The sequence below is a fragment of the Poecilia latipinna genome, unplaced genomic scaffold (assembly GCF_001443285.1).
Source record: "Poecilia latipinna isolate Pla-1442-1.1 unplaced genomic scaffold, P_latipinna-1.0 Scaffold1516, whole genome shotgun sequence".
In the NCBI taxonomy this organism is placed as follows: Eukaryota; Metazoa; Chordata; class Actinopteri; order Cyprinodontiformes; family Poeciliidae; genus Poecilia; species Poecilia latipinna.
This window is the reverse complement of record NW_015114132.1, coordinates 51,107-62,514: the sequence shown is the minus strand read 5'-3', so window position 1 is coordinate 62,514 and position 11,408 is coordinate 51,107. Positions and strand designations below refer to the sequence as shown.

At 39.3% G+C, this 11,408-nt stretch overlaps 3 protein-coding genes across 4 annotated transcripts in view; all 3 read right to left on the bottom strand.

Annotated features, from left to right (window-relative positions):
• Positions 1–1,777, bottom strand: part of LOC106963277 (tripartite motif-containing protein 16-like) — a 6,644-nt gene extending 4,867 nt beyond the window's left edge. The window contains exon 1 of the mRNA XM_015058108.1: positions 1–1,777. This exon is cut by the window's left edge and continues 15 nt beyond it. Within this exon, the coding sequence (XP_014913594.1) occupies positions 1–1,087 (1,087 nt within the window). The 5' untranslated portion in view covers positions 1,088–1,777.
• Positions 1,778–3,401: 1,624 nt separating this feature from the next.
• LOC106963279 (tripartite motif-containing protein 16-like) overlaps positions 3,402–11,408 on the bottom strand; it is a 17,892-nt gene continuing 9,885 nt past the window's right edge. Inside the window, exons 1-2 of one of the 2 annotated variants that reach the window (XM_015058109.1) lie at positions 7,203–7,273; positions 3,402–5,854 (exon numbers count right to left, since the gene is read on the bottom strand). In XM_015058109.1, the coding sequence (XP_014913595.1) occupies positions 4,035–5,705 (1,671 nt within the window). In that variant the 5' untranslated portion in view covers positions 5,706–5,854; positions 7,203–7,273 and the 3' untranslated portion in view covers positions 3,402–4,034. Of the gene's footprint in view, positions 5,855–7,202; positions 7,274–11,408 lie in introns of those variants that run through there. The other variant, XM_015058110.1, reaches the window with a different exon arrangement.
• Positions 10,374–11,408, bottom strand: part of LOC106963281 (tripartite motif-containing protein 16-like) — a 5,457-nt gene continuing 4,422 nt past the window's right edge. Inside the window, exon 2 of the mRNA XM_015058112.1 lies at positions 10,374–10,931. Within this exon, the coding sequence (XP_014913598.1) occupies positions 10,590–10,931 (342 nt within the window). The 3' untranslated portion in view covers positions 10,374–10,589. The remainder of the gene's footprint in view (positions 10,932–11,408) is intronic.

Here is an 11,408-nt window from a genome sequence, read left to right as displayed (position 1 = left end):
GAGTGACCTTCAGTGAGATGTTCGTAGATGTGTCTTTCAGGATGTCTTGAATTACACCACTGAGCTCTGTCACAGCTGCTGTCACGTCCTCAAAGTGTCTCAGAGGACGGATGTTGATGCTGGATGAGTGAGTCGACTCCCTGAGTTCTGGCAGTGAGGGGTAGTTGAGGAGAAACTGGGTGTGATCCTCTGTGTGGGAGCGCTGCTCCAGCTCAGCGTCTTTCCTCTTCAGCTCAGTGATCTCCTGCTCCAGCTTCTCCTGAACATCTTTGACTCGACTCACTTCAGTTTCCTGCTGGGATCTGATCTGCTGCTTCACCTCAGAGCTTCTTTCCTGGAGGAGACGGATCAACGTAATGAAGATTATGTCACTGTCCTCCACTGCTTTATCAGCAGAGACATTGATGGTTTCCACCTCCTGTTGAAGCAGCTTCACATCTTTCTCTTGGTCCTGGATTCTCTGCTGGATTTGTTGTCGACTCTCCTGGAGCTCCTTCTGCTTCTCAGCTCTTTCTGCTGCAGCTGGGACTGTTTCATGGCCTTTATGTTCATCCATAGTGCAGAGATAACAGATACACTGTTGATCAGTACGACAGAAGATCTTCATCACCTCATCATGTCGAGAGCAGATGTTGTCCTGGAGAGTCTTGGACGGATTCACCAGCTTGTGTTTCTTCAGTCCAGGGATGTCATAGTGAGGTTGAAGGTGATTCTCACAGTAAGAAACCAAGCAGACCAGACATGACTTGACAGCTTTCATCTTCCTCACAGTGCAGATGTCACAGGCCACATCTTCAGGTCCCACAAGGGAGTCATCATCAGGAGCCGGTTGTGGTCCAGTCTTCCTCACATCCTCCACCAACTCTGCTAGCATGGTGTTTTTCACCAGAACAGGCCTCGGTGTGAACTGCTGCCTGCACTGAGGGCAGCTGTGGATTCCTTTCTTGTCTTCATCATCCCAAAAACTTCCAATACAGTTCATGCAGTAGTTGTGTCCACACGGGATGGTCACTGGGGTTTTCAGTAGATCCAAACAAATCGAGCAGGAGAATTTTACAGAATCCATCGGATATCCTTGCTGTGCCATTTCTCCTCTGGCGAGCAGTTTCTGTGTGTTAGGTTTCGTTTCCCCTGAAGCAAATTTGCTGCGCAACAAGTCTGTAACGTGTCAGTACGTGAAAGGGTGTAACCAGGAAAAGGAAATAAGCTTTAGTCACACCAATAGAACAGATGGTTTCCTCCTCCTGGATCCAAAACTCCTCCCTTTTCTCAGAGGGGGTTGAGGAGCTCCTCTTCTGTGAAATCTGTTGTTTTGTGGTTTACTATTTCAGCTTCATCTTGTATAACCATGATTTCCTGTATTACTTGGGTTTACGTTAGCTCTTTCCTTTGATTATTTTTGAGAGAAATGAGTTGATTAAAATATGTCCCCACTCCTGATAAATTTGTTTTGTTTTATTGAGAAATACAATATATGACAACCATTTGGAAAAGTCAAGTTTTTATACATTCACAATCGTTTTATTAGTGCAACTCCATACATACATGCATGTATTTATCGTAAACAGATGAAAGTTTTCATGTGTAAATCATGAGTCTTAAAAATGTATGTATAGTCCTTTGCTGCCACCTAGTTTTCGTTGTTTGATACTGCAAATGACCTGATATCAGACGTAGTGAGATAAAAGGATGAGTCATTTCCAGATATTGAAATATCTGGTCTTGATTGTATTTGATACAACTGCATAAGTAAAAAAGCAGCTGCTGCACAATCACTGTATTTGTTACAGATAAATAAAACTCTTGACCTGTCTTCACCACCTGCTGTGAGACAGTTTTCCATCTTCGTCTTACAGTTGCAGCATATATTTAAGGGAGGTCATCAGGCAAAAATTATCAAACTAAAAAGGGTTTAACAATATTTTAACCTGCCAAAACTTTTTGCAACCACTTCAGTAAATGATTTCTACTTTTAAATCTACTTAGACATGTGACATTCAGTTGGCGTAAGTGTTTCATTTGACCACTAAAAGTCATTTAGAAATTAAATGACTACAATTTTTACCTCCGCCTTCCTGCCTTTAAGATAAATTAGGACAAAAATACCTATAAAAAGCATTGTGGTCTCAGTTAATTAGTTTAATATTCTCTAAATAAACTCCTTTATCAAACGTACATTACCGCCACACACTGACAAGAAAAGCAAGCCAAACTGAAGAAAGTTTCAGTTTTAAAAATCCTATTGAACATTTAAAATGCTGGAGATGATCTCCTGTGATGGACTGGCTACCTGTCCAGGTGAGCACTGCCTTTCGACCAATGACTGTTATCGTTCTGCACCAGCTGTGCTGTAAGGATAAGCAGGATGGATAAGTGGATGAAATGATCTGGTTTCCTTGCCATTTCTCCGTTCAGCAACAAAACGTGGATTTTCTAAGCAAACAGGAGTATCCCATAGAAAAAACCCAGCTTTCTTTTCTCTTAAATTCACTGAGTCTTTGGCTCTATTTACTTCAGGAAAGTTTTCTCCTAAAGGCTCCTGCATACTTCATCTGGCATGACGAAATCAGCTCATATTGATGTAGACCTTGGAGAAAGAGAAAGAGCTGAAAGGCATTTCAGGTCTTTTACTTTTCATCACACTTATTATGTTTGGAGGGAAGAAACCAGAAATATATCCTCAAACTGTTTCATTTAATCTATTGAGATTATGAGAAACTCAATCTACAGTGTCAGCATAGATTGGTGCTACCTTAATCTGTAATTTCAGACTTTATTCTATAGTTCCCTGTTCGTATACAGCATGTTTCTATACTTAAATCAGTCACTCAATGCCTTTTTTCTTTTGTCTTTAAGGAAACAGGAAAAAAAAACATTTTGTCAGGCGAAAAATGTAACTACTGACATCTTTAAAGTGATAAACTGGTTTTGTACCAGATGGCTCACTGTAAAACACCCTCTGCATTGCTAATATTCTTCTTTCATTTCCACATGTTTGATATGTTTTGGTGAATTACCACATTTTGTTGGTATTCAATGGGCTGCACAGTGGCGCAGTTGAAGTGAAGTTGATAGAAAAATATGTTCACTTTGGACAACTCTTCACACCCTGTGTGTGCAATAAGCTTAGCAGATACATGTAGCTTAGTGGGACCTTTAAGCAGCTGAAAGAAATGTTGTGCAACTCACCAATGGAGGAACTGGAAGAGGTGAGGTTGTGGTCCGTCAACAAAGTTTTTCTGTTCTTGGTACAGATATGGTATAACTTTTCAAAAGATGTTGTTTCATTGTGTATTAGGGGAAGTAGGTTGTGCAAGGATGAGTTTGCATGTTTGGGTGTTTGTATGTGACTGAGCAAAGCTGAGGCCGTGTGAAATAAACCCAACAAACCTACAAGCTGTCTCAAACATCTTTATTCAAGATTAGCTTACCATCAGTTATTGAAATCAGAACGATCACATTTTATAAATACTCTGAATATTCTTAAAGGTTCTCTGCCTGTATTTAATCATGAACATGTGGATTAATTAAAAACAACGGTTCAAAGTCTTATAGAATGGTTAATATCGTTTGCAGTAGTCAGTAGCTATAATTACGAGACATGAAATGATCATCAATAAACAGAAAAAAATAATAGAAGTCATGGTTCTGTGAAAATATTGAACCAGCATTTATTGAAGGTATCAGTTTTGTTAAGCACAGTAATGTTTCCACACCCAAACACATGGACAAATATATTTGTTTGTTCTGTTACTTTATGAGCTTCTGTTTTTATTGACGATTAATGAAAATTAATTCCTATCATATCTACTGATTCAAAATCAAACTTTAGAAAGACAGGCAGAAAATAATACATTTTATTTGAAGGCACCTTTCAAAACTCAAGGTCACAAAAACAAACCTGCCACTTTTATAACTGTGCATATGCAGCTGAATTTATTACAACCTCTAAAGTCCAATTCAGATTTTTTCATTCATTTCTACAATCAAATTGATCCTTAAACAACGAAATAGTGACTGATGTCCCAGTGTCCCTATTTGAGTTTCACAAACTCTGTTGAATCCCCATTAAAGAAAGGACCAACCCCAGCATATAGAGGCTGAGTGAATCTGGTCTGGACTCTGTGGAGGAGAGTCATGGTTTCAGAGATGCTGTAGAAAGACAGAATACCTGCTCTGTGGTCCAGGTACACTCCTATTCTGGAGGAAACTGGACCTGATACTGGAGTTTGAACTTTGTTGTGTAAAAATGTGTAACTGTCTGTGTCACAACTAAATGACCAAGATTTGTCATTGACTCCAAATAAACATTCATTTGAACCTCCTCTACTGATGTTCTGGTATGAAACTGCTACATTAACTCCTCCTTCTCTCCACTCCACCTCCCAGTAACAACGTTCAGTCAGACTCTCTTTGCTCAGAACCTGAAATGAATCAGTGAATCTGTCTGGATGATCTGGATAAGACTGTTCTTCTTTCATGGCTGTAACTTTTCTGTTTGCCTCAGACAATAACAGAAATCTGTTTGCTGTGTTTGGATCCAAAGTGATTTCCTGTGAATATTTTAAGAATCCATCTCTGGTCTTTGGTTCTGGTTCTGAGAGTAAAACATCCACTTCAGTAATCGTCAGTGAGATGTTTGGCCATGAGTCTCTCAGGACGTCCTCCAGTAAATATGTAATCTCTGACACAGCTGCTGTCACGTCCTCAAAGTGTCTCAGAGGACGGATGTTGATGCTGGATGAGTGTGTCGACTCCCTGAGTGCTGGCAGTGAGGGGTAGTTGAGGAGAAACTGGGTGTGATCCTCTGTGTGTGAGAGCTGCTCCAGCTCAGCATCTTTCCTCTTCAGCTCAGTGATCTCCTGCTCCAGCTTCTCCTGAACATCTTTGACTCGACTCACTTCAGTTTCCTGCTGGGATCTGATCTGCTGCTTCACATCAGAGCTTCTTTCCTGGAGGAGACGGATCAGCCCAGTGAAGATGTTCTCACTGTCCTCCACTGCTTTATCAGCAGAGACATTGATGGCCTCCACCTCCTGTTGAAGCAGCTTCACATCTTTCTCTTGGTCCTGGATTCTCTGATGGATTTGTTGTCGACTCTCCTGGAGCTTCTTCTGCTTCTCAGCTCTTTCTGCTGCAGCTGGGACTGTTTCATGGCCTTTATGTTCATCCATAGTGCAGAGATAACAGATACACTGCTGATCAGTACGACAGAAGATCTTCATCACCTCCTCATGATGTGGGCAGATGTTATCCTGAAGTTTCTTGGAGGGATCCCCCAGTTGGTGTTTCTGTAGTGTAGGAACCTCATAGTGAGGTTGGACATGATTCTCACAATAAGAAACCAAACAAACCAGACAGGACTTGATAGCTTTCCTCTTCCTCCCAGTGCAGACATCACAGGCCACATCTTCAGGTCCAGCGTAGCAGTGATCAGCTGGAGCAGCTTGGAGTCCAGTCTTCTTCAGATCCTCCACCAACTCTGCTAACATGATGTTTTTCTTTAAGACAGGTCTTGGTATGAAAGTCTCTCTACACTGAGGGCAGCTGTGGATTCTCCTCTCATCGTCTCCATCCCAGTGGTCTTTAATACAGTTCATACAGTAGCTGTGTCCACAGGGAATAGTCACTGGGTCCTTCAGTAGATCCAAACAGATCGCACAAGAGTATTTTGCTGATTCCATGTGATTTCCTTGCTGTGCCATTTCACTTTTTAATGTTTATAGTTCTTCTTTCTCCTTGTTTATCAACAGGCCAAATAAGGATTTCTCTTTCTTCTTTACTCACTGATTTGCAGCAGGTTAACTTGTCGGGTCTTGAACTTGATTAAACAGCGATTCTGAATTTGTCTGATCTGAGAATAAAAGAACCAAGAAACAAACTGTTAGGCTGTCAGTGTTTGAAATGATGGGAGTGGTTATCACTGCATGTGTCATTAAAGAGCAGTTTAAATCCTTAGTACACCGGCGCTACTCTTAAGACTTCTCTGTTGAACATATGACTGCATAAATCCTGTGTGAGTAACTTTTTAAGCAGTAATTTGATGAAGTATCTTCAACAGTTTTATCTGTGTTGTATGAGGAATCAAAACAAGAAGATAATTTCATGTTTTCTGTGAGTCACCTGCTAAACCGGTTAGGGTTGGACTGATGTCTAGCACCTTCCTCCAGGTTATAACCCAGATGTGTAAATGATCCAGTTTCTCTCCCTTTTTCTTTACTCTCTGATTCCCAAGGTCCTTTCTCTATGATTCTGACTTTAACTGGTTCCCTTCCTGTCTTCCTGGCTGGATCAGTCTTCATATGTGTCCCATGTGATTCCTCCCGATCTTTCACAACCACTTCAGAGGTCGTACAAGCCTCTGAATGCACAAACAATGAACTCATTGATTAGCCAATGGACAAACTTTGTAAACTCCGAACAACAACATTGCTAAAAGTACCAGTAGACATGACATCTACAATCCCAGAACTGCATGATCATGAGCAGTGCCAGCAGCACATGCATCAGCCTTTGGACTGGAATGACTAGTTTCTCTTTTCTCACAAAAATGGACACAAATTGAAGAAGTGAGAAATGGTGCAGCTCTGGTCAACGTCCTGCTGGAACTATAGTTCTGCTCCAGATTGTGTAAAGCACCATATTATTCTAGCTGGGATACGTATTTTGACTGCATTACCTACTGTAATTCCCAAAGGTTTGGCATGTTTAAAAAAAAAAAAAACAAGGATCACAAATATGAGATGTATGTTTAGTGTGTGCATAGCAAACATTTTGCACCTGAAGTCATATGAATCATTTGAAACAAATATCTATTCCGTCAGACTCAACTCAAGCTTTTGCTTTCTCTATCTGTATTTGGTTAATTCAGCAATGGTTTCATGTGCCAATTCTGAAACTGCAGCATGCAGAGACAGAGTGAATATCGTCTGAACTGTTATTATGAAACTGTTCCTACACTGAGGACAGCTGGGGACTGTCCTCTGATCTTCTTGTCCCCAGGAGTCTTTAACACATTTCACAGTAGCTTTGTCCACGTGGAATGGGAACCAGATCTTTCAGTAGATTTAGTCAGATGGAGCAATATAATTTTCCTGAACACATCTGATTTCCTCTCTGAGCCAAAAACACTGAATCTGTCAAGTTTCTATTGATTCTGTAAAAGTGTCTCACAAGAAGCCAAGCATCGGTTTGTTACTTACTGATCAGCAGCAGTTGTTCAGCTCTGTGATCCTACCAGCCATAAAGCTGTCAGATGTGAAATGGGAGGAACCAGGAAATGTAGCAACAGAGCTGAGCTGTGTGTTTAATAGAAGAAATAACGTAACAGCAATTGTTGGGAGGGGCAGAGGATCTACAAATACATTAGACTGCTGCTGCATTTCTTATTCTTACGTCTTCATACTTCATTTCCTGCTTTTGGCCATTTCAACACATTTAGTGGAAATATTTATGCATTTTTGTCTATGATCCCTTCTGGTTAATTTCTTTATATAATTATCTTACTGTGAGTAAAGTTACAAGCACTTGTGTTAAGATATTGTGGTCGGATGATAGTGATGATGTTTTGCAGACGGGACGTCGGTTTTTAGGAGTCATTGAGTCGACCATGAAGTTTTCTTTTCACCAAAGTGTTTTGGAGGCCAATTTGAGGTCATCTGCAGAACAAGTGAAGATCGGTCCAAACAGGGTCACTCACTCACAAAATTACTAACCAGTGGCTGAAATTCATGAATCCATTTGGTACTGTCAAAGCCCTGACCTCACTGAACTATTATTTAATCTCTTTAATTTAATTTAACATTTAAATTTCCTTTGGGATTAATAATGCAGGTTTGCTGCTATTTTGCATTCTGTTCACTTATGGGGTGAAATTTACGTTGTAATTTGTGAGTTTCATGGAAGTCATCACTTCCTGTCTTGTTTCCTTTTTTTGTCATTCTGAATCCACATCTCTTTTGTAAAATTGCTGACTATAATTGCTCGAAAATGCCTCTTACACACTGAACTTCTCCTCTAATGGCTCATAGATGACGAACACTAGTAGTATCATGACTGAATTATGAATATATGTCATGTAACTGTTTAAATCCATCACTGCCATGATTTTCAATGACTTATCATGGAAACGAACTTGCTGATTTTAATTTAATTTGTTATTTAATGGAATAAAAATGTTTAGACTTTTTTTAATGTAAAAAAAAATTAGTTTTTGTTTTTTCGGCATTAGCAAAATACAAAGATTTGCACACATTTGTAAAGGAAATGCAGCTAGTTTCTGCGTTCCAGCTAAAAGAATAAGCTTTTCCTGGCTGATTCATAATTTTGCAGAAGAAAACTTTGAATTATTGATTCTTCTAACATAAACGATGTCTCTGATTCAGTTGCTGGGTTCATAGACAAGGTATGTAAGGAACATAAAAATCCACTTAAATAGAAGATAATTTTGCAGAATCCATCAGATTTCCTCGCTTTGCCTCATCAACTTCCATCAACACAGTTCCCCAAGTTTCAGGTTCCTCATTTCAAACATTTGCCTCTCTGAATCAGACCTCAGAGCTATACACTGTCACAGAAAGAAGTGTGATCTATGTTCTTGGAAAAAGCAGATCATGTTTTGCTAAATTTAATAATTTTGCTTCAAGTATTTAATATTTCTGAAATAAAATTAACTGGAAATCAAGTTGGGATTTAGAAAAAGTAAATTTCCTATGCAATTAATTATTGATAGTTTAAGGCATACCTTTGCTGCACAGTCGGTTTTAACAATTACACACTCCTCTTGCAAACCTCAGAGATCTGAAACCACATGTTAAGCAATAAGTTACACACCATGCTACACCATGAACCTGATGAGGCTCATGCTATACCAGGTTTTAACAAACATCAACTGTCTTTTGCAGAGATGTGTCTGGACTTACCCTTTGTCTGTACCATTGATTTCTCTGAGTGATTTCCCTGTGATATCCTTTTTTTCCTTTGAAAAGATGCTTAAATTAGTTGTTAACACACTAGTTAAAACACCTCTTCACTACTTGCAGCATGTTTTAAATTTATCTGTAAGACATCTCCAAGTCCCTCCCCTCTCTGTGCTTTCGCTTGCTGCAGCATGACAAGTTGCTCAACTGGTCTCAGTCAGGGTGAGTCACAAACAAGAAGCAGTGCTGAGAGACAGACAGAGAGAAATAACTGTTTGCATTGACAAATATACATTTTACAATATCCATTCTGCCAGTTTCAGTACTAGCTGTCAATTTCTCTTTTCCTGCTTCCACCTGTCCTGTTGCAGCACTTCAGACATAACATTAATCTCAATTTACTCTGAGATTTTGTCTCAGAGTAAATTTTGTCTCTAAAATCAAAATGTAGATACAAAATCTACATTTTGTATTTAAATTTGGATCTGTGTAGTTTTATCCATAAGCTGGTATTTATAAGTCTAATTGATAAAAAAGAAAGCAGCAGTGAGCGATAGATGCACAGCGTTTTTTAAAAACATTTCCTGAAAACAGCAGGAAGCATAATCTCATTATAACTTTTAAATATTTTCTCCAGAGCATTTATTAATAAACCCTCATATCACCTCAATGTTTAGCTTTATTACCTTGACATCATCCAGTACAGCAGAAATAGACGGCACCCATATAGGTTATGTTTCCTTCACACTCTACACACATCAGTCAATTTAATTCAGTTTAATGAAATAGCACTGATTCACAACAAATCTTAAGGCAAGTTACAGAACAGATTCCGATCATATTCAGAAATACTCAGTTCAGACCGAACTGAAACAGATTCAGTTACAAACATTGCAGTTAATTTCAGCTTAATAAGGCAGCTGACATGTGAATTTGTAGAAATCCTTCATGATGAGGATCCATTTGGCAAAAGTGAAAAGATAAAACTCCTTTTCCTCCTTTAAATAAATATCCAGCACAGCAGTGGCTGGGGGTTCAACTGCACCACTTGTGTGAGACTAATGGTTCAAAAGTGCAGCGTGCCAAAAACACATTGTGGCTTATGAAACTGGAAGTTTTAGCCCACATCAGCAGACCAGTTGCATTCACTGACTTACATTTGTGTTTGGTAAAAAGGTTGCTGAAGTGCTTTTTGTGGGAAAAGATAGAATTCAATTTGTGTACTTAAGAGTCAGTAACAGAAAAGACAAAACAATGTGCATTTACACAACTTCATGTCCTCATTGTTCTGTGACTCCAAATTTACAGATAAAAGTATATTTACTGATTTACTCTAATAGTTATGGATAGTCCAGCATCAGTGAAAAAATGAAACAATTAGAACAAACTTAAGTGTAATGTGGGTTAAAATGATTCAGAAAGGTTTTTTTTTTTAATATTTTGACTATTTTGTAATAATATTCATATAAATTTTGTGAATATTAATTGCTCTGCCTTGTCATCAGGATGAGAACAGATGTTATGTTGGGTAACTTGGAAAAACTGGCTTTGATTCCAGCTTCCTCCCCACCAAGTCTCAGTGTGACTTTGGGTGAATGGATACTTACTGTAAAACCGTTTAGAGGAGATATTTTGAATAGGAAAGAGTTTTATTATGTATGTTCAGTTACTCTATTTAATATTGATAAACTCAGCAGAGGTTCCAGGCTTAAACAGCCAGACCCCAGCATGAAGCGGCTGAGTGAATCTGGTCTGGACTCTGTGGAGGAGAGTCATGGTTTCAGAGATGCTGTAGAAAGACAGAATACCTGCTGTGTGGTCCAGGTACACTCCTATTCTGGAGGAAACTGGACTTTTAATGGAAGTACTTACTTTGTTGTGCCAGAATGTGTAACCTTTACTGTCACAACGTAATGCCCAAGATTTGTCATTAAATCCAAGCCTAGATTCATCTGATTGTCCTGTTCTTCTGATGTTCTTGTATGAAACTGCTACATAAACTACTCCTTTCATCTCCACCTCCCAGTAACAACGTCCAGTCAGACTCTCTCTACTCAGAACCTGGTTCCAATAGGTGAATCTTTCAGGATGATCAGGATAAGATTGAAGCATTAGTGATACTTTTCTGTTTCCCTCAGATAATAAAATACTTTTGTGTGCTGTATTTATATCCAAAGTTATTGGTTGCGAATATATTAGGAATCCAGCTTTGGTCTTTGGTTCTGACAGCAATACATCCACTTCATTGACCATCAGTTCAATGTTTGTCCATGTGTCTCTCAGGACGACCTGTATTATGTCTCTGAGCTCTGACACAGCTGCCGTCACGTCCTCAAAGTGTCTCAGAGGACGGATGTTGATGCTGGATGAGTGTGTCGACTCCCTGAGTGCTGGCAGTGAGGGGTAGTTGAGGAGAAACTGGGTGTGATCCTCTGTGTGTGAGAGCTGCTCCAGCTCAGCGTCTTTCCTCTTCAGCTCAGTGATCTCCTG